The sequence below is a fragment of the Anser anser genome (assembly GCF_964211835.1).
Source record: "Anser anser genome assembly, chromosome: 16".
Classification (NCBI taxonomy): Eukaryota; Metazoa; Chordata; class Aves; order Anseriformes; family Anatidae; genus Anser; species Anser anser.
The window spans coordinates 707,663-735,320 of record NC_139737.1 but is presented as its reverse complement, the minus strand read 5'-3'; the positions used below and the strand labels follow the sequence as shown (position 1 = coordinate 735,320).

General features: G+C 63.8%; 2 protein-coding genes and 1 long non-coding RNA gene across 5 annotated transcripts; 1 reads left to right on the top strand and 2 right to left on the bottom strand.

Annotated features, from left to right (window-relative positions):
- Positions 1–59: 59 nt before the first annotated feature.
- Positions 60–8,442, bottom strand: LOC310882780 (bactericidal permeability-increasing protein-like). The gene is made up of 15 exons (XM_083802000.1): positions 8,279–8,442; positions 7,526–7,640; positions 6,858–6,986; positions 6,349–6,504; positions 5,941–6,004; positions 4,395–4,458; positions 3,836–3,927; positions 3,512–3,688; positions 3,244–3,303; positions 2,853–3,020; positions 2,434–2,501; positions 2,250–2,298; positions 1,831–1,894; positions 1,214–1,290; positions 60–677 (listed from the first exon to the last, which is right to left on the bottom strand). Exons 1-15 carry the CDS (start codon positions 8,391–8,393, stop codon positions 624–626), a joined length of 1,452 nt encoding a protein of 483 aa, XP_083658126.1. The 5' UTR covers positions 8,394–8,442; the 3' UTR covers positions 60–623.
- Positions 8,443–8,575: 133 nt separating this feature from the next.
- Positions 8,576–27,658, top strand: KIAA1755. 3 transcript variants are annotated; one of them, XR_014573136.1, is made up of 14 exons: positions 8,576–15,298; positions 18,477–18,674; positions 19,138–20,403; positions 20,499–20,651; positions 21,202–21,325; positions 21,720–21,813; positions 22,640–22,726; positions 23,209–23,302; positions 23,650–23,748; positions 23,844–23,992; positions 24,949–25,087; positions 25,361–25,483; positions 25,941–26,132; positions 26,209–27,658. XR_014573136.1 is itself a non-coding variant. In XM_083801988.1 (14 exons), the coding sequence occupies exons 1-14, from the start codon at positions 14,275–14,277 to the stop codon at positions 27,178–27,180; spliced, it is 4,737 nt and encodes a 1,578-aa protein (XP_083658114.1). In that variant the 5' UTR covers positions 8,576–14,274; the 3' UTR covers positions 27,181–27,658. The 3 variants fall into 3 exon arrangements, 2 of the variants coding, with proteins under 2 accessions (XP_083658114.1, XP_083658115.1); XM_083801988.1 differs by having other exon boundaries at positions 23,209–23,325; XM_083801989.1 differs by having other exon boundaries at positions 15,007–15,298; positions 19,104–20,403; positions 23,209–23,325.
- Positions 15,865–18,470, bottom strand: LOC310882791. The gene is made up of 2 exons (XR_014573144.1): positions 17,784–18,470; positions 15,865–17,095 (listed from the first exon to the last, which is right to left on the bottom strand). It is a non-coding gene; the product is annotated as an uncharacterized lncRNA (long non-coding RNA).

Sequence of the window (27,658 nt, the reverse complement as noted above, 5' to 3'; positions counted from 1 at the left end):
CTCTCCGCCCCGCTGGAAGGTGCGCGAAGGGGGCTATAACAACGCGGTGACACGAGTGATTTCCATGTGGTATTTTATAGAAAGGCTCAGAGCGGGGCGCAGCCTCCGCGAGGGCGCTGGAAGCCCCCCGGCTGAGCAAGGCTTTGTACAGCACCGCGGGGAAGCGCTCGGTGAAGGTGAAGCACGTGCAGGAGGGGGAGCCGCCGCCGCCAGGCCTCGGCCCGAGCCTCGGCTCTGTCGGCCCCAGCAGCTGGTGGTCGGTGGCTCCTCGGGGCCGGGGCAGGAGAGGGCCCAGGACCCGCAGCAGCGGCGACCTGGGGTGGCCGGGGACCCCCGGGCTCCCGTGGCCCCCTCAGCCCAGCCCGGGCCGCGGGGCTCGGCCCCTCGGGCGCTTCTGGCCCTCGCCTGCGCGTCTGCGGTTTGTCCTCTGGCTGCTCGGGCTGGGGCGGCCGATGAGTCACGTCCTGGCAGAACCGTTCGTTCGCTGTCTCGGCGGCGGGGACGGCGGGGGGGAGCCGGGGTTGGGAGCCAGGGGCGCGGGATGGGAAGCGGGTCCCCTCGGAGGGGCGGCACGGGGCGGGCGAGAGGGGGGCGTTGTCGGTGCTGAAGGTCGCCTTGGTCATCTATCTGCCTTGCCTGGGCTGGTAGTGAACGTTTGCTCCAAACAGCAGGAAATTCTAGGAGAAGGAGAGAGGAAGTCTGCGATGCGTCCTTGCAGCTGCTTTGCTGCTGGAGCCAGCCCTGCTCATCACCCGCCCGCTTTGGGGAGGGAGCGTGGGCATTGTGCTTCTGCCATCCTTGCTGGCTAATTTTAGCTCCGGAGGGGCTCCGAAGACGTTTCACAGCCACACCCCGCCATAAACATCCAGCATCCAGTCAGTGGCACTCCTCCGGGGCCTCCCCAGGCCTCCCAACGCGCAGGATTCCTCCCTCCTGCCTGGGTCCCACCGCACGCAGCCGCGTCCTGGGCTGCAGCTACTCAGCCGCCACACGCAGAGCCCCGTCAGGCTCGCGGCTGAGCTGCCCCGGAGCTCTGCTGACTATAAAAAGCGGCGTGGGAAAGTCAGGCCCCGGTCTTAAAATCTGCAGAACGCAGCCCTGCCTGAGCCACCGCTGTGCATGAAATTTGCTTCATCCCCCTTCTCGGGGCACCTCGCCTGACCCCCGCCTCTCGGGGGCGAGTGGCAGGACAGGCTCCGGACCCTCCACTCACCTCATGAAACTGCACGAGGAGGTCGGAGAGCTGTACTTGGGCTGGCAGTGGCAGAGGGAAGCCCTTACCTAATCTCTCTGGAAAAGAAAACACACACGGCTGTGTTGGAACGAGAAGCAAGAGGGAGCAAGGGGCTGTGCAAAGCTGAGGCCACTTCCTACCCCCGGCCCTTCCTTTGCCCCCCCAGGCCCTGGGAAGGCAGAGGGAGCTCCTCCAGGCTACACTAAGGTCTGGGGGCTTCACGTTGTGCTGTGCCCCTGGGGCCCCTGGCAGCCTCCGGCCCCGCTCTGGGCTGATTTGTTCAGCTGTAATGAGAAGCAGCGGGCGGGGGAGAGGGTCTGGAACGCATTAGGATGTGTGTCAGGCTCATTTTTTCCATTGCGTTCACTTCTGGATGCGTGTCACAGTGCGGAGAGGCTCCCGCACTCGGTTACCCGCAGCCCTCCTCTGCCAACCCCAGACACGCCAGGCGCTGCTGCTGCTGCCTCCTCTCCGCAGGTTTTACCTTCTGAGCAGGCCTGGCAGCAGGGGCTCAGTTAACAAACTGGGCCTGCCCTGACAGAGTGACCTGACTGGTGTCTGTTCCGGCAGCCCCATTCCCCTCAGCAGGTTATTACCATTAAGACGTGGGAGCAGGACACTGGAGGCAACTATGTTCGTTATTGACTGCACCGTTTCCACCTGGAGATGCAGAGAGAGGGAGAAGGAAAAGAGCTTAGTCTGTGGGAGAGCAGGTGACCAGATCCCAGAGGATAATTAGGAAGAGTAAAATAAAGGAGAAGCTGGGATGGGTGCGCACATCACCAGAGACCTGTGGTTTTCTCTGGGCCATGCTGGTGGAGTAGGAAGCACAGGGGTGAAAAAGGGGATAGTGGCCGGCTCTGCTCCCTCGCCCAGTCTCACAGGCTGGTACGGGAGGTGCCCGTGGGGTCAGCATCCCTTGGTGGTGCGTGCGAGGGGGTGAGTCCCTTCCTCAGCACCTGGCAGGCTCCCACCTCCATGCTGGGGTCTCTGGTCGTGGTCAGGGACAGCTTACCTCGAAACTTCCAGTGCCGACATCTGAATGCTTCAGCGTGAGCTTCATCCTGTGCGGAGAGAAGCGGTGCTTTGCAGTGCCCGTGCCTGTCCCGCTCCCTCCAGCCGCAGCTCATCCCCTCTGCCCCAGGTCCCCATCCCCGGCACCCCCCTCAGCAGCAGCTTCACCGGGACCTGCAGCTCACCTGCCCAGGGCCAGGCTCCCAACCATGCGGCCGGACCTCACGTCGGCGGTGGCAGACACGTTGCCTGTCTGGGGAAAGAGGCAGAGCTCTGGCAGTGCCCACCCAGCTCGCCCCGAAATGGGCACAGGGGGAATAGCTCAGAGCAGCCCAAAGGCAGCCAGACCGCCCTGCAGTCAGGGCCCCAGTCGCACCCAGCATGAAAACCGGCGTTTGTGAGCTCGGGTATTTGTGCTGGGGTGCTCCATGTACCCGACTGGGCTGCTTTCAGGAGGCACCTCTCAGCAGGAGCACGGCACGGATGGCCCAGGATCGCCAAACACAACGGGAGGGTGCTGCACAGCTCGGGAGCTCCCACCTTTGCTCACTGAGGTGCAGGCAGCGCTCACGGGGCACCACGGCAGCCCCGGACCCCAACTCACCAAGCTGAGGAGGAAGAGGGGGGCCAGGCTGCCGTTGGGATAGATGGCGTAAGCCTGGATGTCCACAACAGGCTGGAGCGAGACCCCGTCTGGTCCGATGCTCAGGAACGGGGCGGAGGGAGTGGACAGCCTGAACTTCATCGGCATGTTGGGGTACATCTCGTCCAGCTGCAAAGGAGCAGGGAGAGGGGAGGAACCGCAGCACAAAACCTCCCGTGGCTCTGCAGCCTGCTGCTGCCGAGCTCCTTCCCATGCCAGCAGCCCACGGGGTGCAGGGATGCAGCACCCAGAGCACGGCCCCGCTGCGGCTCCCCCTCGCTGGGAACGTGGGGCTGGGCTCTCTGGGGGGCCGCCTCGCACAGAGCCTGTGCCGGGCAGGGCTGGGGCTCACCTGGGGAAGGAAGGCCGCGAAGGTGGAGGTGTTCAAACGGAATTCGATGTCCTTCGGGATCTGCGGGAGGAGGACGGTTACTGCCCGGCAACGCAGCGCGGCGCTGGGGCAGGATCAGCCCCTCGTGCACCTCGTGCGTGCAGCAAGGACATCTCAGCCCCTGCTCTGCGCCCAGCGCAGCTCCATGGGGAAGTGTGGAGGAGAACACGGCGCAGAGGAGCCCTGCGAGTCTGCCAGCCGCTGACCCCATCCCACCTCGCCTCCTTACCATGGAGTCTGTGATTTCAAAGACCAGTGCCCCAGCCGTGTGGTAGGCGAAGCTGGCGGTGTTGAAGAAGTAGCTGGAGACCCCGAAGTAAACCATGCGGCTGTGATCGGGAGGAAAGGCCAGCGCTGGCGGCGTGAAGGGGATGGCGGTGTGCTGTGCCAGGGAGAAGCATTCGCCCTGGAAGGACGGGAGTGGGTGAAGCAGGGCTGGTGGGGCTCAGCCACGCTGGGGAACGGCGTTTGCAGGCGGTGACTGACCCCCGCCTCCCTCCTGCGCCCTGCAATGGCATCAGCCACACCGAGGTCCCCGCGGGCAGCCTCTCACCTTCAGGTCCGCATTGAGGAACTGGGCAGTGGCAACCGGGGGTGCTGTCAAGGAGTAATCGATCCCGACCGTGGTATCTATCTTGGCTGTGACTGCAAGACACGGGGCAGAGGGTGAGCGAGAGCCAGGAGCAGCTTGCCTCCATGACGCCTGGGCAGAGCCTTGCCCCGGCTTCCTGGTACAACAGCACAATAGCAGTTTCACATGCGTCTGCTTCTGTTTAGAAATAAAAGTTGCATTTTCCTCTTCACTCTGTTTCTCAGCCACGCAAACTAATTCCTGGACGCCATCCAGGTCCCCTTGCCGAGGCAGCCTGCGCTCCACCAGCCCTGGGGCACGGCTCAGGGAGGCTGCGTGCGGGTGCCCCATCTCGGCACCGTCTCTCCCTGTGGGAGGACTGAGTGCATGGTGACAACTCTGCTGTGTGGTGCTCCCCAGCTCCCGGCACGTGTGCGGAAATACAAAGAAATGGAGTGGGCACAAGGTAAAACACCATCCCCGTGGCCAGGAAACGCTAGGAAGAAATCTCCCCAAGCCCCGTGCAGTGCTCGCGCGGTACCTGGTACGGTCTGGAGGTAAGGCTGTAGGAATCTTCTGACAGAGCTACTCAGGCTTCCGCAGACCTGGGGAAACAAAGGCAAGGGAGCTCAGCAGCCTGGCTCTGCTGGGGCACACAGCCCCGTGCGGAAGCCTCGGGCACGTGCTCTGCTGCCCAGTGCTGTTTGTATTCTTTGCAAAAGCCTGCTCTCTTCCAACGCCATACTGGCACAAGAACCCCCATGCAGGATGAGGCCGTCATCTGCCTGACCAGGCAGCCAGCAGGCAGCAGCTGACAGCGAGACGCAGAGCTCTGGAGGAGCAGCGGCCGCGCTGGCAACACCTGGTGGCAGGCTGCACTGCCGGGAGGAAGAGGAGGGACGGAGCCTTGGGCATGACTTTACCAGCAGAGGCCTGCTGGTAAGCTGCTTGTCCCCCTGCCTAGTAGAACAGAATCGTAGAAGCATAGAATAGAGCAGGACGGAACAGTTCACTTGGAAGGGACCTACAGAGATCATCAAGTCCGTATTTGTCTGCGGGTGCTGGACCCCCAGGTCCCTCCTGGCCCCTGGGGCAGGGCGCTGCCCAGCCCCGCAGCAAGAGCTGCAGGTGCCCACAGGTGGCTGGAGCAAGATCGGGGCAGGGACAGGGCTGAGCAGGGTCCTGCAGCACTCCCAGCCCTGGCCTCTCCTCTGCTCCATCTCGAGCAGGGAGAAAGCCCCTGGAGAAACGCGTGTCTGGCGAAGGGGCTCGGCCGGGCTGCCGGGGCAGATTCCCCAGCTGCCTCCTTCCAGGAGATACCGCAGCATGAAAGCCTTTCTGCCCGGCCCCAGCCTCGCTCCTGCTGCCAGCCCATCTGCTGCCAGGGCTCCAGGTGGCCCCAGGCAGCACGAGATGGCGTCGGCCAGAGCCAAATGCGCCGCGGCCAGGACCCGACCTGCGGCAGGGTGGGATTTGCCTGCTCTCCAACTGCCTCCTTCCCGAGCAAGGTTCACGGCCGGGGAGGTTGCAGCTCATGCCAGCGAGCCTTGTAGTAATTATTGCTAACAGCTTGTTTCCATGTCTTGACGCGAGTCTCCCGCACGTAGGCTTTTGTACAGGGCTGAAGGTACCAGGGCTTCCCTGGTGCACCCCATTACAACAAGACGGCAAGCAGCTGAAATCCAGAGAAGAGGATTTCTAACCTATTGCTCCCAAAAGCACGGATGAGTGCAGGCCATTTAAAGGGCGGCTCTGAGCGGGTTTCCTCTGCTACAATGAGTTTGGCCGAGGCATAAGATCTAATTAACTGACCACATGGAAAGAGAAGTATTTGTTAATTGGGAACCAATTATACTGGGCTTTGGCAAACGCTGCAGGTTTAGAATCCAGCCCGAGCCACATGCTGCTATGGGGCTGCACTTAGCATGTGCCCATTCCTCACAGCTTCCACCAAATCAGCAATGTGCCCGCACGCTCTGGCCCTGCTTAAATCCGTCGGTGTGACCTGAGCCCTTGAAACGGCTGCTACAAGTGAGGGCTACAGATCACCAGAAAGCCTGGAGCTCTACCGAGCTTCTTTCACGTACCTTGCCTTCCAAGGTTTTCTTCAATTTGGACTCAATGGTTCTACGGAAGAGGTTGTAAAGCCAACTGCAGAGAAAAACAGAGAGGGAGTCAATTTTGCTCTATCTCAGAGGATGCTGCAGAAGTATTTGTGCAGGAAAGGGAGACACCGGAGCTGTGGGACACTGGGGAATGCCATTCCCATGCCAGCCTGGAGTCAAGCTTTGACTCAGGGTTTACATTTGCAAACAAACCTGCTCGTAAACAACATGCATACAAGTCTCGTGACTGCCCCAGAACTTCTCCCTTAAATGTGCAACCACAGCAGGACAAACTCAGAGCAGATTCAAGCACCTACTGTGCCTGGCAGCCACCTTCCCATCTCAGCTGGGCTAACGCGCAGGATTTCTAGGCCTTCACGGTGATGTTACCTCAATTTGCCTGAAAAGCGTACGCGGACATTGGAGATACTGGTGCTGCAGGCAGAGATATCAACTGTTGGCTTCCCAGAGGCATCTCTGCCCAGCTTCAGGATGGTCTTGATGTAGACATGCGACAGCTTCAGGTTGAATGACCCACGTTGCCGGCTGCAGGGAGAGGGAAGACAAGAAAGGGGACGAGAGGGGAGATGGCGCTCACGTTATCTCCCCGACCATTTGCGAGAGGCATGACCGCTGCCTGGCCAGCTGCGGGTGCCCTGGCATGGGGAGAGGGACCTTGCGGTGCTCCCCCAGGGCTAGGGGCTCACAGGCGGCGGGACTAAAGCAGCTGCAGCCCAGCTGGGGGGGTCAGGACATCTGCAGGTAACAAAGCAAGAGCTGCCCAAACCACGAAGGAGGCAGAGGAGGGAAAAAAGCCTGCCCAGATCCAGGGAGGGAAATGCAGAGTGAGGGGCCTGAGCCAGGGAAGGGGCTGTGCGCAGGGACAGCCGAGTACCCACAGGAAGCGCAGCTTCACACGCCAGTTCCCGTCCAGCTCAGCAAAGGCGTTGGAGATGGAGACTTGCAGGCCCTCGTTGGGGACCAGGGAAATCTGCGAGTGCGGCAACTGGAAATTGCGAAGGTTCAGCCTAACATATAAAAAATAAAATAATAAAATAAAATAAAATAAAATAAAATAAAATAAAATAAAATAAAATAAAATAAAATAAAATAAAATAAAATAAAATAAAAGCATGTGAGAGGGGGTGCCTCACACTGGGTGCCCAGCTGGGGAGGGCAGGAGTGAAGGCACCGTGCCGGCAGCATCCCCAGCTCCCATCCTGCCAAGGAACAGCACTGCGTGGGCAGAGCGGTGCCTTTGGGAGCACGGTCCCTGTGGCACCGTGAGAGCAGCTCCTCAGTGCTGGAAACCCAGGGCAGCAGCGGGAGGAGAGCTGCAAGGGGGTGGCAAGGAGCTGGAACCCCGGGACCCCGCAGCCTGGGCTCATGCTAGGTGGGTTCCTGAGGTGAGGCATCCCTTCACCGAGGACAGGGCCAACATTTTGGGAGCTGCAGGGCAGAGGACAGCCCTCACTGCTCCGGGGCCCCCTGCTCCCCCGAGGCCCTCCAGGCTCCCCGCAGGGGCCGGGAGGGCAGCAAGTCGCTCCAAGCCACTGGCAGAGCTCACCTGGAGATCTCGTAGCGCACCTTCCCCAAGATCCGGATTCGGGAATCACCTGAGATGTCTTGCAGCTTCAGCTGGGCCAGCTCCTTCTCCAACATAGCAACCCCGTGCTGCTTGGCTGCGGGGGCAAAGGGACAGCATCATGGTCACGGGCCTCCCAAGGGAGCCAGGAGCGTGCAACAGGCACATGGCAAAAGGGTTAAAGGAAACACCGGTGGCCTGGATCCATCTGGGAAGGGGAGTCACGTCCTCCTCTCCCGACAGCTAGCAAAGCTGCTGGGTAAATGAGCTGTTTCTCACAGTGTATTTCAATCCATAACAGCGCTCCGCTGGAGCCGGGGCCCTGCCTGCCTCAATAAACCCAACACAGAGCCCATCCATCTCCGTCACCTCCCTCCTGGCACCTCCCCACCGCCTCCCTCCACCGCAGCTCGCTCCTCCGGGGCTCAGGCTCGGCTGCCTGGATGCGTGCCATGAGCACGGGACCGTCCTGCCCCACCAGCCCTGTGCCTCCTCGAGCCGGGGTCTCCCCCATCGGCACCTGAGCGCAGCCCCCAGCCCCCGCAGGGTCTGGCTGCTCTGCACGGACTCGATGGAGACAGCGGCAGGGGCAGATGGGGACATCAGGCCGATGCTGCCTTTGGCACGCATGGCCGAGGCTGTCCCTGTCCTGCCCTGGAACTGCACGAGCACCCGGCTCTGCACCTCCGCCGCCAGCACCTGCAAGAGAAGAGGGAGATCAGGAGCCGAACCCACCGTAGTCCAAGCCTGCCTGGGTGATCCTGACCACAAAGCCAGGGTTGGTGGCTCCAGTGAGCGCCAGGCCCAAAGCCAGCACCGTGCTGGCCACCAAAAGGCTCCACACTCCCATCCTGGCTGCCCGACGCTGCCGTGCTGCTGCCTGGCTCTCTCTGCCCACACCGCCTTTATATCCACACCAAAAGGGGAACTGCGGATGAAGCAGGATACAGATCCGCTTCTGCAGCCTACACGGGGCATCCCCTCAGCCTGGTGCTTCCTGCTTGGCCGCTGCCCCGCTCCCAAAGCAGCAGGGAAGGCCGGCAAGGACCAGGAGGTAACGGCCCCAGCCCCGTGCCAGGGGCACGCAGCCCCTCCCCACAGCAGCAGCCACCCGGGGCACAGACGAGCCGCTGGCTTCGGCTCCCTGCTGCTGGCCTCAGCTCCCTGCTGCTGGCTGAGTTTATGGGGCAGTTGTTTGCTTTTTGCCCTGCCCGGTTGCTTTGCCCTCTACCCAGCAAAGGCTGCCCCTGTCCTGCCCCGTGGGGCCCCTACTCTGCCCTAATAACTGCCACCAGCACGACCCAGACCCATCCAAGGCACTGGTTGTAGCATTACCAGTGGAACAGCCTTGGGGCACAACAAGGGCTAAAGTTACGTCTTTTTGCCTCCTGCAAGAAAATCCCAAGTCACCTCACACCCAGGGGCTGGCCAAGAGGCCCTCACCTCAGCTTGGGTGGCCACAACGGGGCCGAGGGGGGACGGAATCGAGGACTGAGGGGTGCCCGCGCACCTCCCGACCCCAGCCCCAGAGCTCTGCCCAGCAGCAGCCATGCCCAGGAGATGTCTCTTGTACCACGGATGAGCGCCAGATGCAAAATTTCTGGGGTCCCAGGTGCCACAGCTCTTGGGCTCACGACGGGTGCACGAGGGGGTGCAGCGAGGCGGGGAGGCAGCAGTCTGTGGGGCAGGGCTGGGCAGGGCAGAGCCCCCCTGCTGCCTTGGGCTTTCTGCAGAGCCCAGCAGCCCTGCTGCTCCCTGGCCACCACTACGAGAGCTGGTGGAAGAAAAAGTGATTTAGAAGTGATTAGCTTTTATTTTCCTTTCTGGAAGCAGCAAGGGAAGTCCTCAGCAGCTGATGCGGGCAGATCCCTCCCTGTAACCAGGGAAGTCCTAGTTCACAGAATCATAGAATCACAGAATATCCCGAGTTGGAAGGGACCCATAATGATCATGAAGTTCAACTCCTGGCACCACACAAGTCTACCCAAAATTTTAGACCATATGACTAATTGCACAGTCCAATCGCTTCTTAAATTCAGACAGGCTTGGTGCAGTGACTCCTTCCCTGGGGAGCCTGTTCCAGTGTGCGACCACCCTCTTGGTGAAGAACCTCTTCCTGATGTCCAGCCTAAACCTCCCCTGCCTCAGCTTAACACTGTTCCCGTGGGTCCTATCTCTGGTGTTTATGGAGAATAGGTCCCCTGCCCCGCCACTCCCTCTCGCGAGGAAGTTGTAGGCCGCGATGAGGTCTCCCCTCAGCCTCCTCTTCTCCAGGCTGAACAGGCCCAGTGACCTCAGCCGCTCCTCTTATGTCTTCCCCTCTAGGCCCTTCACCATCTTCATCACCCTCCTCTGGACACTCTCCAACAGTTTAATGTCCTTTTTGTACTGTGGTGCCCAGAACGGCACACAGTACTCGAGGTGAGGCCGCACCGGCGCAGAGCAGAGCGGGACAATCACCTCCCTCGACCGACTATCAAGGCCATGCTTGATGCACCCCAGGATACGGTTGGCCCTCCTGGCTGCCAGGGCACACTGCTGGCTCACATTTAACTTGCTGTCAACCACAACCCCCAGATCCCTCTCTGCGGGGCTGCTCTCCAGCGTCTCGTCGCCCAGTCTGTACGTATAGCCAGGGTTGCCCCGTCCCAGGTGCAGGACCCAGCACTTGCTTTTGTTAAACTTCATGTGGCTGGTGATCGCCCAGCACTCCTATCTGTCCAGAGGCAACATCCCTGCATTTAGCATTTGTGAAATCCAGCTATTGCTCAAGCACAGCGGCCTGGCATGCCTGTGCCACGGAGCCTGGAGAGCAGCACCCCAGGCAGGGCCGCAGAGCCTGGGATGGCTTTGCTGGAGGCTCCGGCACAGGGAGGCTCGGTGCTGGCGAGACCGGGGACCTCAGATCCTTCTGTCTTTCTTCCCCGTAGTTGCAGGCTGCCTCGCCCGCGCGCGACAAGCGCACACCAAACTTGCAGACGAGGCTTTGGGGAGCAGGACCGCAGTCTCCATGTCCCCGAGCCGCCGGTTTGCTGAGCGTGATGGGTCGGCCCTGCCCCTTTGGGTCCGGCTGCTGGGGCTGTGCTGTGAGGCAGCAGCAGGAGCCCACGCGGGACCCAGCGGCCCGGCAGGCCGGGTGGTGACAGCGCCTGCCAGCACAGGGCACACGGCCCGGGGGAGAGCCGCGTCCCGCGGGATGCTCCGTGGGCTGCCTGGAGCCATCAGCACCGGCCCCAACACATCCCTGGTGCCCAGGAGCCCCAGGGCAGAGCTCGTTGTACACAGAAAGAGGAAGCCCAGAGCAGAGGAGAAGGTTCAAGAGCCAAAGCCCCGTTTCAGCTTTCTGCTGAGTCTTGCTCGCAGTGAAGGAGGAACTCCCCGGAGGCGCACGTTTGTGGCACGGCATCTCTACGGGGCAGTTTCAAAATGATATTTAAGACACTCAGGGTGAGCATTAAGGAACCAGAACCTCTTCCGTGAGGAGAAATGAAATTTCATGGGGGGCAGCATGCTGAGGAAGCACAAACACAACGTTTTCCTTCTGGCTTTGAGCAAATTTTAAAGTTGAACTGAAAAAACACAGCATGAACCCTGACCAAACAATCCCGTGTTTGTCAAGGAACAGTTGGAACCACTTCTAACACCCAACACCGAGGGCTAGTCCCGGCAGCGCTTCCTGCTGGGGGTGACAGCAGTGAATTAACTGCAAAGCCCGGCCCGGCCCGGCCGCTCGGCGGGCTGCTGTGCTCCCCAGGGCTGCCAGAGCTGGGCCTGGCCACCCCACAGGGGCACAGGGCTTGCTGGGCAGTGCACAGCATCGCCTGGCAGAGCTGGGAGGTTCCTCTCCGCCGGCAGCCCTGGGACACGGCTCAGGACCTGTGTGCTTCCGTCCCCCTGCCATCCTTCCCCCCCACCATGTTGTCCTCTGGCCCCACATGCTCCTTGCCACGTGCAGGCAGTTCCCGGTCCTGCTCGCAGCTCTTTCCACATCTCCTACATGATGCAATGGCCAAACCCATCCTGCAATTGTGTCCTTGGGCTCTCAGAGGGGACCTGGGCTTTGGCTGCGGCCCTGCTCCATCCCCAGCACTGCTGGCGTGGCCGCGGTGGGTGCACGGCCTGTGCCCCACCGCTGCTGGCAGAGGCAGCACGTGCGGCCAGGCCACCACACCTCAGGCAGCGAGCAGGACACCCAGGCACGAGACTTTGGCGAGGAAACCCATCCACATCCGTTGTGTGCGGTGCCACAAACACCACGGGACTTCCCCGTGGCGATGGCTCTCTGCCAGCACCGGGTCACCAGCTGATGCCAGCCCGGACGGCCACATCAAAGACGAGCAGGCTGGTGCCAGAGGTATCTCTGATTCCGGCTTATCTGGCTTTTATTTGTGGCCACAAAGCCCAGCTGTGGTCTGGCAAATGCTCTAATGGGGAAACCGTGGGGAAACCCCAGGGGCACTCAGCAAAAAAGTGAGAGCAACCCAGCCAGTTTCAGAGGGAACCTGGAACAAGGGAAGTCCACAGCCAGGAATAAAACCCTCCCTCTATCCGCAACTCCCCTTTGCCACCAACAGGGCCAGAGGGCTCTGCCCAGGGCCAGGGGCCACCACGGACATCCCTGGAGCTGCAGGGATGTCACCCACACCTCTGCGAAAGGCCGCCAGCATCGGGGCGCCGGGGGCTGTGGCTCCAGCCCCTGTGCCGAATCACCGCCACTGCCCACCCTCACCTGCTGCTGGGAGCCCCCCACAGCCTTCAATCCAGCAGCACCTCAAAATACAGTCAGGCAGCGTGGGGGCTCCCCCGACGCTGTTTTCCCAGCTGCAGGATCGGCGTGACCCAGCTCCGGCTGCTCCTGGGAGGCAGGGAAGGCTCTCGGCCAGCGCAGGGTCACCAGCTGACGCCAGCCCTGACGCCAGCATCAAAGACAAGTGACCGGACACGCTCGGGGACGCAAGAGCTAAAACCAGGGGGGCGCAGCGAGAAGCGTCAATTTGCAGATGAGGACCCCGGGTGCAGGGGTTTGGCCGCAAGCAATGGGGCTCCCAGCGGGAGCTTGGCCCCCGGGACCTTCCCCAACACCGGGCTCACCACCCGCGCTCTGCCTCTGCCCCAGCGTCCTGGTGCTGTCCCAGGGCCCCCCAGAGCAGCTCCACAGCCAGGGCGTCCCCCACCCGCGGGGGGCTGCCAGCACCCCAACACGCTGCTCCCCCCCAGGGCACGCCGCCTCCCGGCACGAGTCTGGGAGCCTCGGGGAGACAAAAGGGGACGCGGAGAGCAGAGGGGGTGATTTTGCAGAAAAGTAAAAATAAAAATGCAGGAATGATGACCTCAGGCAGGGCCGGGGCTGGGGGGGGGGGCTCTGAATGGTGGCTCTGTGCCGCCGGAGGGGCAGGGCGAGAGGCCACATGCAGCCTGCCCCAGCAGCTGCTCGGGCAAAACAGGAGGTGGAGAAAGGGAGCCAAAGAGGAGGGTGAGCTCATGGGGCCAGGGGTCCCGGGAGGCCCCCAGAAGCTCTGCCCTTTGCTGGGCAGGCCTGGCCCCTGCCCCCCTGCCCCCCCACCTGGCTGTCCCAGGGCAGCAGGAGGGTGCAGGGAGCCGCTCTGGGGGGTGCGGGGCCAGACCCTGCCATGCTGGGGGCAGTCACAGGGCGAGCACCCCAGGAAAGAGGAACCCACGGCCAGGCAGGGAGCTGCTGGCCTCGGGGACACTGCAGGGCCCAGGGTGGGGGTCCCACCAGGGTCGGGGTCCCACCAGGCTTCACATCAGGCCATCCTCTCTGCTCGCCCCAACTGCTGGTGCGGGACCCCTCAGCCACCCCCCGCCCGCCTGCAGCAGCTCTCCGAAGGCGCAGAAGCCAAAGCGAGTTCCTGGGCTCGCTTCAGAGGTAACCAGGCAATCACAGGAGGCCAGAGCATGATCTCATGCTCCCTCCTACCCCACGCTCAGGGAATCCATAAAAAGGCTGAAGCAGACTATGTGAACTAACGCAATTAAAGGAGCAATTGGCGGCTGGTGGGGAAGGGAGGAGCTGGCCCAGTGGGCCCCAGTTGGCGTGAGGGTTCCTGGGCAGACGGCTGGGGCCGGGGGCCAGCTGTGTGCCAGCGTCGACGAAGCTGCGGCGGTGCCTGGGGGTCTGGAGCCGAGCAGGGGGCTGCAGGGGGCTGCAGCGGGCGCCCCGGCCCCGCTCCCCACGGCCGAGCCGCTGCCCGCACACAGCTGCTGGCGCCTGAGCCCCGCAGCGCTCGTGCTCTGCGCTGGCGACAAAAGGGCTCTCGCTTGCTCCCACGGAAATGGGAGGCAAACGCAGAAAGCCCTCCCTCGCGCCGTTCCTCCCTCCAAGCTCCCCAGCTGTACCTCCTCCCGCCTCGGCTTGTTTTCACAGCGTGTCCTTCGGCTGCTCGCTGATCCCCGGAGAAATCTTTGTTACCGACGCTGCCCCGGCAGCCCACGGCCCACGCTGCAGCCGGCCCAGCCATCCCCGCTCTCGTCCCCAGCCCAGCCCTGAGCCTTTGCCCGCAAACACGAGGGCGGGCACGGCTTCAGCCTGAGCGGGGAGCAGAGGGCAGGTGGGCACCTGGTGCTGTGCCCGGGGGACTGGAGAGCCGTGCCCAACGGCCGCGCTTTGCCCTGCGAGATACCGGACCTGGGGCTCTGGCTCTTGCACCGATTGTTTTTGTCCGACTTCTGGCTGCCTGATCACCCGCTCTGCCCCCAGAGAGGTACTTTCCATGGCTGAATCATCCCAGAGAGCTGTCAAAGGCACTTTGCTTCTGCTCTACCTTTGGGCCAACCCCGAAGTAAAAACTCGGAGTTCTGCGAAGTGCTCTCTTTGGCAGACACCGGCCCGTATTAATTTAAAAAGGGGAAATCCACCACAACCGGCGTACGCCTGCACGTACGAACACTCGCACACACGCGCTGTATGCATGCACGTGCACACGCCAGACTTTTGCAGGTCCCTGGTGCTGGGAAGGACGGCGATGGGCAGCGGGACGCAGCCGGGCACGGGGCTGGCCGGGGGCTTTGCAGCCCCGCTGCCCCCCGAGCTGGGCACGGAGCAGCCCCGGGCAGCGCAGTCCCGCAGTGGGGGCTCGGGGGGGGGGAGCGGAGCGGGTGGGAGCGTGGCCCCCGTGGGCACCTTCGCTCGTCGGGGCTGGCACCGCGACAGCTCCGCACCGGGACTGTGGGCGTCCCACAGCCACGGCACGGCCACCCCAGGGCCACCCAACGGCCACCCCAGGGCCACCCCACTCGGCGCCCCGTGGCCGGGCAGCGCTGGCAGCCGGAGCCACCGAGCGCCGCGTCCCACGGGCAGCCCCCGCTGCGCCCCCCTTCCTTTCCCTTCCCTCCCCTCTCCTCCGCTCCCCTCCCTCTCCTCCCCTCCGCCCTCCCCTCCCCTCCCCCGCCAGCGGGGCTCGCTCTTTTTCTTCTTCTTTTCTTTCGTTCTGTTTTTTTTTTCCCACATTGACGCGGCCGCTGGGAGGGAGCCTGCCCGGCCGGCGGCCCGGGTGCGCCGATGGGGCTGGGGGTGGCGGCAGCCCCGCAGCGCCCGCGGGGCACCGGGACCTCGTCGCGGGGCACCGGGACCTCGTCGAGGAGCCACCAGCCGGGGAGAAGCCGCAGCGGAGCGGCGGAGCGCGGCGGGCCAGCCGCGGGCAATAAGGCAGCGCTCGGGCCCCGAGGAAGGAAGAGGGAAGGGACAGTTGTTGCCGCGGTCTCCCCCGGGCCCTCTGCCACTTCCCATTAAGCATGGTAATGCCTTCTGCTTTCCTATCCTTTACGCTGCCGCTGCCCCGAGCACCTGCTGCCCGCGCCCCGCGCGCCCGAGCACGAGGCTGGCACCGAGCGCGGAGGCGTCGGGTGGCAGCGGGCTCAGGGCGAGGCGTGCGCGGGGCCCGAGGGCTTCAACGTCCCTGCAAAGCTTGGGGTGCACCAAGCGGGTGCCGCTGCCCGAGCCGTGCCGGCCTCGCGGGCACAGGGACGTGCGGCGCCCGTCGCCGCAGCCGCACGCGCCGTTGCCTCGGGCTCCCGGGCGATGCTGCGTTGAGCGCCGGCCTCCGGCTCCTCCGTGCCGGGGCTGTGGGTGAGCGTTTGCGTCCTGCCCTGCCAAGCTCGCTGATGGGGAGCTGCGGAAGAGGGAGAGGAGCTGTTGTTCACTGCCGGCCCGAGCGTTCAAAGCTCGCTCCCTCCTGAGCTGGGGAGAGGAGAGGGAGCGGAGTCACCCTGTGGCGTTGGGTGTGAGTTAAACAACTTCCCTGCACCAAAACACCAAAGCCCGGCTCGCCGTGTTGGTATAAACCACTTCTGGAAAATATGGGTATTTGGGGAGAAATATCAATCTCTATTTAACAGCACTTTGGCTTATTAAAATGGAAATAGCTTTGCAAATGTAAATCTCCTTATGCTCCCTCACGCCTTTTGTTTCATTCCTGCACTCCCTTGCAGCTGGTGGAGGGAAGTGGGCTAATTGGTTCCTTTTTGATTTCTAATCACTCCCTGGCCAGGCTCGCCTCAGCCTCTCGCACGAACACAAAGCTGCTGCGCCGTGTTTACCCCAAAAACCTCTCGCGGTGATGAAGTGCTTTGTGACACTTAACAAAAACATTTCTAGGCGTTCGAGGCCAAAATATTCCTCAGCGCAACCCGGGCTGTGTCTGGTGCCTCCATCAGTCAATACTTTTCTCCTGGCTTTGGCCGACACCGTCCCTGCTGCTTTAGGAAGTTCTGTGCGTTTTTATTCCATTGGCAGGAAAGTGGCTCTGTTTATTCAGTGGATCCGTCCCGTAGCAATCCACCTTGCGGCTGGGTTTTGATGAGGGCGATGAGATTGCCCCCCCTGGCAGCGGGGCTGTCCCTGCTCTGACGCCCCACTTTCCCCTGGCTGCGGGTCCACCAGTGCCCCCCAGTCTCCACGGGCTCGGCAGCTTCCCCGCAGCGAGTGGCAGCCAGGCAGGACGGGGAGGGCAGCGTGGGGTCTCGGGGGACGGCATTGGGGTGTCAGCGGGTTTGGGACAGGGCTGCTGGCAGCGTGCACGCCCTCGCCCCTCCGGACCGCAGCCTGCACCCCCCACCCCTCAGAGACCCCCCTGCGGCTGCGGGGGGAACGGCCGGGCTGGGGGCTGCCCGTGGCATGGAGCAGCCCCGTGGCTCAGCGGGACCAGGCTTCTCTTTCTGATTTCTTTTGCTTTTTCATCAGTGCCAAATGAGCTTGGCCAGGGAGAGTTTGGTTTGGTTTCAGAAGAGCTGGTTTTGGGACGTGCCAGGGCTGTGCAGGGCTGGCCCATCCCCGGCCCCGCTCTGCGCCGCCACGCCGGGACGGGAAGGAGCCGAGCTCGGGGTGTTGGGGCAGGAGGGCCCCTGGCCGAGGTCCCCCAGGAAGGGATGTCGTGCAGGCAGACCAAGCGTGAGAAAAGCGGCGTTGAATGGCACGTGTGAGGGGAAATCCACAGGGAGCGCACGTGCAGACCAGGCAGTGAGCAGGGCCTCGCTTTCCTCCCTCTCTGCCCAGGCCCCGCAGCTCCTCCTTCCAGGCCCGACGGCGGCAGATTTCTGGGTACAGACACAGAAAATGTCAAGAAGAATTAACCAAAGTGTGACTGCAAAGTGCTTTAGCTAAAGCACATTAAAGCTAATTAAGCTGCATTAACCAAGGCCACGTTCTCTCTGGGCGGGTTCCCAGACCCGCCGTCGGCTGCCCGAAGCACGTTCCCACCTCCAGCTCGTACCCGGCCCCCCTGAGCACGCCTTGCTCTGTGCACTGCGGGGCCAAGGGTGAGCTGCAGCTGGCCAGGGAGGGGATCTGCCCTGCTGCCGGCCACCGGGAAAGATGCTGGTTCTGGGGGCACCAGGATCCCTTCACCCTTACACCTGGAGCCCAGCCCCGGGTCAGGGGCTCAGCTTCGCCATCGGCTGTGCCTGATGCCAGAGCCTGGGTAGCTGTGCGGTGCAGGGCCACACGCAGCGCTGGACACACAGAAGGAGCAGGGGAAGCGTCCAGAGGAAGAGGGCAGAGGGCAGAGGGCAGGCTCCCCCCAAACAGGCTGGCCGGCCCCTATCCCGCACAGAAAGGCACAGCTCGCCCACCCGCCGGCCAGGATCGAGCCCCCACCAGCCTTGTCTTGGTGCTTCTTGGAGCCTCTCCGGCAGAAATACCCCCAAACCAGCTGGTGACATCGACATCTCTGTCACCCTTGCTCACTGGCACGGCGTTCTTTTCTGCAGCCATGTTTATACTCACCCTTGCGCTCTCTGTGGTGCAGCTGAGATTTAATATGAACGCTCTGAACGCTTCCTTCCATGTACCATTGCATCCGTGAGCTCTGTGTAACTAATGTCTTCTGCAAAGCCGGGAGAGCAAACTCAGGCGATCTTATGCACGGCACAAAACCCGGCGTTCTTGACCCAGTCTGGAAGTCTTTGGCAGGATGGGGCTCTGACCCAGCAGAGCACTTCCCAGAAAACACTCTAGTGATTAACTTTGAGTTCATCGTATCCAACAACGGGTCTGAACCGAAACACTCCATCCATCTTCAGATGTTTGTCCTTTCTCCATCTCCCTCCGGCCGCTGCATTCCTACAAGTTGCTGAGCGCGGCACATCTCCGGGGCTCAGCTTAACCCCTCGGCTGCTGCGCGGCCGGCTGTCTGAGCAGGGCAGCGGGCTGCGCTCGGGGCTTCTCTCAGGCTCATTAAACCACAGCCAAACCCAGCGAGCTCCAGGATCTGGACCCGCCGTGCTTGTGCCCCCAGCTCCGCGGTGCTCTGTGCGCTCTGTGCCCGCTTTCCCCAGCTCCCAGCACAGGAAGGGTTTGAGCCTCAAGCTCAGCCGCGCTGCAGGTGGATGTGGCATGGGATGGTGGCACAGGCTCCGAGGGGTGACAGCATCCCGCCCCGGGGCCGCTCTCCCCACCAGCGACATTTTCCTCCCGCAGGACGCGCAGTCCCTGGACGCGGCGGTGCAGGGCGCCCTCCGTGCCCTCTACCCGCCCTTCGAAGCCACGGCCCCGACGGTGCTGGGCCAGGTCTTCCGCCTGCTGGAGACCAGCTACCGCGGGGACGGGCTCTGCTGCCTGCTCGAGTTCCTCATCCCAGCCAAGCGCCTCTTCGAGCACGTGCGGCAGGCGGCCTGTGTAAGCTCGCGCACCGCCCCACGCCTCGCTTCCATGGCCAGTTTTGCCCTCATGCATGATGCCCTGCGGGGCCGGGCCCTACCCCGAGCTGTGCCTCCCTGTCTGCACATCCCCATCCCTGCCCCTGTGCCCTCCCCACAGAGCGGGCGCTGTGGTGTGCCTGGCACGGACCCCAGCACGCACCGTCCCCCTGACACTGGAAGGTGGCCCTCCTGCGCTGCCTCGCCCCATTAGCGTGGGGGGAGCGCGCAGCACCCCCGGGAACAGCCACAGGCTGAGCATTGATGGGTGGGCTCCGCTCAGGGACATCCTGGTGGGTCTGTGGGTTCTTCAGTCTCCATCCCGGGAAGAGCACGCGGGGCCCAGCTGGGAGGGCATGGGAGCAGGCGGAGGCTCTTGCTGATGCCCTGTGTTCTTCCTCCCTCCCAGGCTCCCTACTTTAACTGCATCTTTCTCCATGAAGGCTGGCCCTTGTGTCTGCACGAGAAAGTGGTCGTCCACCTCGCGCCGCTCAACCCCCTCCTGCTGCGCTCCGGGGACTTCTACCTGCAAGCGGAGCCGTGCGAGGAGCACTCGGCGCGCATCACCGTCAAGCACCTCTCGCAGGACCTGCGCAGCGTGGAGGAGACGCCCATCCCCGAGGCCACCTACGCGCTGCTCTTCACCAACGAGTGGCTGGAGGAAATTAATTGCGACCATGCCGGCCCCCCCCTGCACACCTGCCTGGTGGCCACTGAGAATGGCATCGCCCCGCTGCCGTGGAGCAAGATCGCCACGCCAGAGTTCATTGACAAGCCCAAGGCTGGATCCGACACCGTGCCCATGGGTGCCCCAGATGGCCCAGCTCCTGAGCCTGCAGCAGCAATCACACCCGTGTCCCGCGGCACGGCAGGCACCCCCGAGCCCTACAGCAACATCCCAGGCACCATCCCAGGCTGCAAGGACGCCTCCTGGAAGTCAAACCAGGGGAGATATCCGGGGCTGATCAAGGTGGACCAAGCTGGTTCACGGCATACGCCAGCCGCGCTGGCTGTGCCCAGTCTCCAGGAGATCGTCAGCCAGAACCTGGAGGGGGAGTACGTGGACCTGCTGGACCTCTCCCAGGAGAAGCTGGACCTCCTGGCCAGGTCCCTGCCGCCCGCCCACCCAGTGGGGCAGGGGGCTGCGGCGGTGCTGCCCTGGGCGAACGGAGGCCCAGGGGTGGGCTCCTGGCCCCGTGTGGGGGGGGCGAGCTCGCAGGAGGGTCCCTGCAGCCCATGCCAGAAGAGGAGGCTGAGCGGGGAGCCGGGGCTGCACGGCCCACGGTGCCGCCACCGCGACTCCTACCTGGCCGCCCTGCAGAACCCGGTGAGCTTCGGCCCCGGGCTGATGGCAGCCATCCTGGAGGAGCCGGACAGCCCCGTGCCCCCTGCTGCCCCATGTAAGACCCCCGCACCAAGTGGCAGCAGGGCTGGCCACCCCAGCAGCCCCCCGCTGCTCGCCCACCGCCCCCGCGGGGCCAGTCCAGGGGTGACAGGGGGGGAGGCGGCAGGGCCGGGCAGCCCCCGGCTCCCCCCGGCCCCTGCTCGCTCAGAGGCAGCAGGCTCTGGCCACAAGTTCTCCTTCCTGAAGGGCCCGCGGCTGGGGACAGCACCCGGGGACGGCTCCGCCAGCCAGCACGAAGGGGGCTGGAAGAAGGTGTCAGCCATTTACTCGCCCAGGATGGGCAGAGCCAAGCCAGCTGGGAAAGGTGACGACCGAGCGGGACGGAGGGCTGCGCAGAGGGGTCGCATCTCATCGCCCCACTGCACTTTGCCAGCTCCTCTCCTCTCTTCCCACGGGCAGGTACGGACGCGGCGGCTGCAGCCCCCACGGAGGACCGGCCCCTGCAGAGCATGGGCAGCCAGAACGGCCCCTCGGTGCCCCGGAGCCGGCAGCCACCAGCCTGGCAGGAGCTGCACGCCGGGCTCCTGCGCTCCGGCATCATCTGCCTGCCAGGTACCGCCAGCCACAGGGGCTGGAGGGGACTTTCTGCTGGAGAGGGGGTCTGGAGGGAGGTCTCAGGGCTTTGCTAGAGTCCAGAAAGCCCCCAGGTGGAAAATTTCCTTTCAGCTGGGAAAAAAAAAATAAAAATTAAAAAGACGTTAAAAAGGCAGTCTGCTCTGAGCAGCTGACACTGTGCTCAGCTGCACGGAGCCCTCCCACACCATTCCTCAGAAATGAAGCTTTTCAGCTTTTAGCTGCCAAATGCTAAATGTTTGGATTCTTCCTCTTCCCAAGAGCTGGAATACCCTGGCAAAACCGTCTTTTTTTTTTTAAGGAAAACCATCCCCAGCTGCTCGGCCCTGGAAATGCCAGGGCTGGTGCTGGTGCGAGAGCCCTCGCGGGCCGGTACGGCTCTCGCTGCCCCTGCTGAAGGGCTGGGGGGGAGCTGGAGCCAGGCAGCCACCGCGCCGGCTGCGGGAGCCCCTCGGTGCCGGCCGGGCAGAGCTGTCTCAGTGTGGGCTGTGCACCACGGAGGGGGTCACTCACCCGCCTTCCCCCACAGGTGGCACGGACAAGCTGGGCAGGGCCCTCCTGCAGGTGACCACCAGCGGCAGCGCCTGGGGGGCCGCCTGGTGCTCTGCTGCTGAGCTGGCGAGGCTCCTCCTCTGCCTCTGCTCCCTCCCCAGGTAAGGGCCGGGCGGACCTGGTGGGACCCTCCTGGTTGCTTCCTGGCTCGGGGGCTGCAGCAGCCCCAGGAGCCAGCCGGGACGGGTGCCCTGTGTCCTGCATGCTCTGCTTCGGGCACATCCTGCACACTCATCACCGTGTCCTCAGTCCCCACCGCAGTCACCCTGGGGCAGGGGCGAGGACCCTGTGTCCCTGCTGCACTGCCCTGTGTCCCCGTCCCGCACTGCCCCGGGCTGGGGCTCAGCCGCAGGGATGAGGCCACGGCCCCCGTGCTGCTGTTCCTCCGGGGGGATGTGCTGCCCTGTCTTCCAGTGGGTCTAGTCCGAGGGGAACACCCACTGCCGACCAGCAGAATTTGCCCCCTTGTCACTGTGCTTTATTTCCCTGGGCTAGGAAGGATGCGAAGGACAGCGGGCTGACAGCCGTGGTGGACGCCAGGAGGCAGCCGCCCTCCCCGGCTCTGTTCTCTGCTCTCCGCTCCGTCCAGGTACGTGGGGCCGAGCGCTCGGTGGCAGGTAAATGCTGGGAGGCCCTGTCCCACGGCGGCCGAGGTGCCAGCCCTCCTATGATGGGATCCTGAGAGCCACATCCAGACCCTCCAGCTCAGAGCAGCTTTGCTGGCAGCCCGTCCCTGGGGTGCCCGAGGCCGTGCTTTTGTCTCACTCACAGATTTTTACCTGTAAGCGCCATGGTGCGGGCTTACTGGGGCAGATCTCAGCTGCCTGCTGCTGCATCACAATATATTTATCTAGAAAAAACCACATCTCTCTTGCTGCTTTCTCCCCGACAGACATTCTCATCTCCTGCCAGGCTGGCAACACTTAAACAACCGCCCCTTTGTTCCCAAAGTTGCCGTTAAGCCTCCAATTTCTGGGCACGTCCACAGCAGCGCGGACAGTCCCCGACCACGACAGAGCCCCCTGCTCCCAAAGAGAGCCCACGCCAGGCACTTGCGTCTCTGTGGCCCCAGAAATGCCAGCCCCGCTGCCGCGGCCGTTCAGGACCAAAGGTCCCTCCTCAGCCCTGGCAGGATCCATCCTCTGTGCCCGCACAGAGAAGCATCGCTGGTGCTAGGGAGGGACTTGCTGGCTGGTTCCTTTCCATGGGTCCTTTCTGCCAGGGAAGCTGCCGTGCTGGCTGGGGACAGGGCCGTGCCCTGAGCAATTGGTTGCCATTCCACGTGCCAGCGAGCCCGGGAGCCTTTTTCTTTGTTTCCCCATGGCTTCAGCAGACCTGGGCCCTGGCATCGCCACGGGCAGCCCGCGGGCAGCGCGTTGGGGTTTGCCCCAGGTGACTCTTCCCTGCCTCCGCAGAGCGTCTCGCCTGGCTGCATCCACAGCGTGCTGCTGCTGGCCGACAAGGAGCTGGGTGCCCACCGCGAGAGGCTGCCCGGCATGCAGGTGAGGGCCACCCGTCCCCATCCCGTCCCTGTCCCCTCCTCAGGGTCCCCCTGCTTGGGGACCCCAGGCAGGTCCCCACCGCACCGGGGCTGCTGCCCTCGGGTCTGCCGGGCAGCGCTAGCAGGTGCTTCCCCAGTCACTGCCACTGGCCGGACACAGGTGTCAGGATAGTAAATCTAAGCTTGTCAGGGCTTATTCTTCTCCTAGTGCTGCTCTGCTTAATTAATATAATGTGAAATATTAATGAGCTTGATTACCTAGCATGGTTGTCGTGGCAGATTATTGCAGTCCTGGTGATCTCCCGCGCATCCAAACGCGGCGGAGCTGCAGGGAGATGCAGCCGGAGCTGCTGCTCGGCGTGCTCAGCCCCGCAGGAGCACCGAGCTCATGGCTTCGGCCTCCAGCTCCGTGCTGTCCCTGGGGATTCTCAGGGGAAGGACCCAGCATGGTCCTGCGGTGCTCACGAGCTTCCTGCCCCGCAGGTGGAGACCCTGACGTCGTTGAAGGCCCTGGGCCGCTACGTCGACAGCTCCCAGGTGACAGCGGAGCTGGACGGCACCTTCCCCTACTGCCACGGCGAGTGGGTTCAGTTCTTCCAGGTGTCTGTGATCACGCCGTCAGCTGTCTCCTCACCTTCCCGCGGTGCCCCTCTGTCCCCGAGGCTCAAAGCACGGAGCAGCTTTTGTGCCTCACGGGCATCCCCAGGAAAGCAATAGGAAAGCTTGCTTTTGGCTTCGCACCCACATCCACCCCAACTCCCTTCCTCACTGGCCTTCATGCAGTGTCCCCAAAATATTCCCCACTGGCCTGGTAGTGCCGGTCCTCCCCCTTCTGCACCTCCTCCTCCTCCCTGCAGCCTCTGCTCCTGTCCCAACACCCGTGCAGCCGCCCGGCCCCGCTCACCCCGGTGCTTCCCCCCGCAGAAGCTGCATCCCTTCGCGGCCAGCCTCAGGCGGGCGTCGGAGCTGCTGCAGAGCTGCATCCAGGAGCTGCGGAGCGCCGACGGCCTGGCGGGGACGCAGGTACCGGGGCTGTCCCCATCCCTCTTCCCTCATGGCACAGCCCCAAGCTGCCCATCCCGAGGCCCCAGCTGAGGCCCGTGTCCGTCCCTTGGCAGGATGCGGCCACGTGCATCGGGCGGCACCAGGAGCTGATGCGCAGGGTGCTGAGCGACCCGCAGCTGGTCCTCCTGCAGCGCGAGGGGGGGGCCGTGCTGGCGCGGCTGCGGAGGGAGGCCGCCCGGCTCAGCACCTCGCCCCACGTCAGGTAGGAGCGGGGCGGTTGCGATGGCGAGGGGGGGGACTGGGACCCGCGGCCGGCAGAGCCACCTCCCTGGGGACAGCCCGGGCCCCGCCAGCACCAGCATCTTCCCAGCGCGTCCCAGCGCTGGCTCCGTGCCCGCTCCTGCCCCGCAACCTCCCTGCAGCCTGCAGCCGGACGGCACTTTGCAGGATTTCCGCCGTCATCCCACGGCCGTGGGACCGGGCTCTGGGCTGTTCGACGCCGCCTGCAGCGAGCCCCGCGGGCTGGCCTCAGACAAAGCCGCTAGATGGGGCCAGGCCCCGGCGATGCCGCACGTGTCGGCGGTGCCGCACACATGCAGCGGTGCCATGTCCAGGAATGCTGGGCTCGCTCGGCGGCGCACGCACGCCTGCAGCACTGATCCCACTGCTGCCCCCTGCTCCCTTCCCTCGGCTGGGCCGGGCAGCCCCGCAGCAAACCCCGTCCCATGGCCTGACGCCGTCAGCCCCGCTCGCCCTGCGGGACGGGGAGCTCAGGACACGGCAGTGCCCCTCGTGCTCCCCTGCGGCACGCGTGGTGATGGGGCTGGCGCGTGCTGCCCGCTGCCCAGTGCGCCCCCAGCCTGGGAATGCCTTTGTGCGGGTCCCACACGTCACGGGTGGGCTGTGAGGGGGCTTAGGGTCAGGGTGAGGAGGCAGCTTGCCCGGCTCCTGCTGCGGGCACCCACTGGGCTCCCACCAGCCACACGTGCTGCGTCGCTGCCCGGCTGCTCCGCGGGTGCCGGCTGCCCAGGGCAGTGCAGGCAAAGGCTCCTGCCCAGCGAGAGCTGCCTCGGCCAGAGGCTTTGGGAGGCACGGAGCAGCCGAGGAGCCAGTGCTGTGCCTGGGGCACCCAGCCCTGCACCCTGCCACGGGGCAGAGGCAGTACCACCACCCCCCACCCACCAACAGCCCCATCTCCCCGTCTCCCCCCCCAATCAGGGCCAGCATGGAGGCAGCCGAGGGGCTGTACAACCAGCTGGAGGAGGAGGTTCACGACCTGGTGTCGCAGTCCAACAGCTGCCTGGAGCGCCTGGAGTTCCTCCGAAAGGTCCGGGAGCTGGAAGCCGAGTTCGGCAAGGTGAGCGGAGCAGCCCCAGGAGCTGGCCGGAGCCAGAGCCCCCCCAGGCACAGCACATTAGAGCTGTCCAGCCGGGGGAATGCCACAGAGACATTTTCACGTTTCCTCAGTTTGATGATGAAGGAAGTGCAGATAATAACAGGATTGCCTGAGCTTTGATTTTAATTGCGGGGCTGCCGCGCATAACCAGTCTGTGAGCTGGGTGGTGCAGGGAAGGAAAGGGAGGTGCCGGGGGGGCCGGTCCCGCCTGACCCCCGCCCGTCTCCCCTGCAGCTCGGGCGCTGGCTGGACGGGGAGGGAGCGGCGCGGCTGCAGGAGATGGGTGCTGAGGAGTGGAGCCCCGACAGCTTTGAGAAGTCCTTTGAGCGCTTCAACGAGTTCCTCCGTCAGGCCACAGTATGTTCGGAGGGGGTTTCCGTAGCACCTATCCATGGATCATTGCTACCAACAGCGCTGGTACCTGGCCCAGGCGCTCTGCCTGGCACTTGGCAGAAATCGGAACGTGCAATATTAGAAGTGTTCAAACATCATTGCAAAGTTTGATACACTGAGCCCACGTCCTCCCACTTTTGCCAGCCCCTTTGCGGCCTCGCTGCCCTGGGGGTGCTGCCCGCTGCTCCCTGCTGCGGGTTGGGCTGAGGCTGCTGTTCCTGAACCCCGAAATCCCTCCTTCACAGCCCCCTCCCCTGCAGGGCCACGCTGCAGAGCCCACAAGTGCATCTGACAGTGATGTGGTGACAGATTTGTTCCTCGCAATCTCACCCTGAGCGGCCAGGTCCCGGGCAGCAGGTCAGCGCCGTGCTGCGAGCGGGCACCGTGCTTCCTTCTTTCCTTCCTTCCTACCACCCCGCAGGCTCAGTACCGGCACGGCCTGGCTTTGTGTCAGGAAGCAGCTGAGGTCCAGGATTCGGTGTTCCCCGAGGCAGACCCCTTCCAGGTGGCTGCAGCCCTTTTCCAGACGAAGCTGGTGAGCTTCTACAGGCACGTGGAGCGGCGGCAGGCAGAGCTGGAGATGCTGCGCGAGCTCTGCAGGTTCTCCAGCAAGGTGGGTGCATGGCTCCTCTCAGGGACCAGGCGTGGGTGGGCAGCAGAACACCGGCGGCTCTCGTCTTGTTTCCTAGATTACGTGGCTGAACGTGAGCTGCAGGCAGTGCTCAGCACGGGTGAAGCATGGGGGGAGCCCAGCAGGGTGCCCGGAGGCTCTGCAGTGCCTGGAGAGCTCCTTCCAGAAGCTGTCGGTGGAGTTCTCCATGGAGAAGCTGCAGGAGATGCAGGCGCAGGTGCGCAGGATGCAGAGCAGCAGCGGGCTGGGAGCCTGGACCGAGGCGTGGCACAAGTACCAGGAGACCCGGCAGATCCTCGAGGAGATGCTGGCAGAGCTGCGGGAGGCCTGGGGAGCACAGGCTGACGGGCAGGGGGGCGCCCCCGGCTCCTCGGGGTCTGCAGCCCCAGCCCACCCAGCAGCTCCCAGCCCTGAGCGAGCCGCGGCCGAGGGAGCGGCGCAGGACTCGGGGCAGCACACGGCCAGCAGCGCTCCTAGCCCTGCTGTGGGCACGGAGCCAGGTGAAGCCACCTGCTCAGTGCCGAAATCCCCGCAGCCACACTGCGAGGGGGTGCAGGAGGGCGAGCACGCATCGCGGTGCCGTGGGGCGGCCGGCGGCTCCCTCCCAAAATGCGACAGCAGAGCCCGGCCGGGGACTGGAGGAAACCCGTCCCAGGAGCTCAGCCCACCCCGTCAGGCGCATCCCTCCACGTCTCCTCCCCAGGCGGGTTTTCTGGGTGCTGCCCGCTTGTGTCCCCCCCTTCCAAGCAAGACCCTGGGGCGTGGGGCGGTGGCAGCCCCCAGCACGCGAGGCCAGCCAGCGGCTCAGAGGGCGGACACCACCCAGTACTTCCAGGTCTCCAGCCACAGCAGTTTCTCCTCCGAAGACTCAGACTCACAGACCTCCACCGAGGAAGCCCCAGCGGTGAGCCTGGCTGTGCCCCGGGACCTGCCGAGCCCCCGGCTGCCCAGCGCCTCTGAAAAGCCCCCCCAGATTGTTTACCTGGAAAACCACTGCACCGCGGGGCTGGGTAAAGCAAACGCCAAGTAAAAGCTGTCCCTTTCCGTCCGGGCTGTCTCTGCCCGGCTGTGGGTATCTCGATCCCTGACTGGGGCGTCCCCTGCTTGGAGCTGGGGCACCGGGGCCCGCTGCCCAACACTGAGTCTCAGATTCCTTCAATTTTTTTCAGCCTTTCAGCATTTAACACTCACCCCTCTGTGAAACAGCAGTAACCTGATTTACCAGAACTCACAAGGTTAATCAATAATCCTCTAGGTGTGTAGCAATCATCATGTAAAGTGCATTTATCCGTGTAAGGGCCGGGTTTGCATCACGCCAGCAGCCCAGGTGCCCAGCAGCCGTGCCGGGGCACTGCGGGGGGCCCGTGCCCAGAGCTGCCGTGCAACCCCCCCATGTGCCACTGCTGCAGCCCCGTCCCAGCGACAACAACGGGCACTTCGTTTGCGGGCGTTCGTTAACATGCGACTAACTTCATTAATAGCAATAAACCTGCGGAGCAGTGCCCAGA

What these genes read in the sequence shown, in the direction of transcription:
- KIAA1755 (XM_083801988.1), top strand. Translation starts at nt 14,275, where the DNA reads ATGGCTGAATCATCCCAGAGAGCTGTCAAAGGCACTTTGCTTCTGCTC. An exon ending in CTGCTCTCCGCTCCGTCCAG is followed by an intron (nt 21,814 to 22,639) that starts GTACGTGGGGCC and finishes CTGCCTCCGCAG; the next exon opens with AGCGTCTCGCCTGGCTGCAT. An exon ending in TCTGCAGGTTCTCCAGCAAG is followed by an intron (nt 26,133 to 26,208) that starts GTGGGTGCATGG and finishes CTTGTTTCCTAG; the next exon opens with ATTACGTGGCTGAACGTGAG.
- LOC310882780 (XM_083802000.1), bottom strand. Translation starts at nt 8,393, where the DNA reads ATGGGAGTGTGGAGCCTTTTGGTGGCCAGCACGGTGCTGGCTTTGGGC. An exon ending in CCTGCTCCCACGTCTTAATG is followed by an intron (nt 1,291 to 1,830) that starts GTAATAACCTGC and finishes TTTCTTTTCCAG; the next exon opens with AGAGATTAGGTAAGGGCTTC. An exon ending in TCCTCGTGCAGTTTCATGAG is followed by an intron (nt 678 to 1,213) that starts GTGAGTGGAGGG and finishes TCCTTCTCCTAG; the next exon opens with AATTTCCTGCTGTTTGGAGC.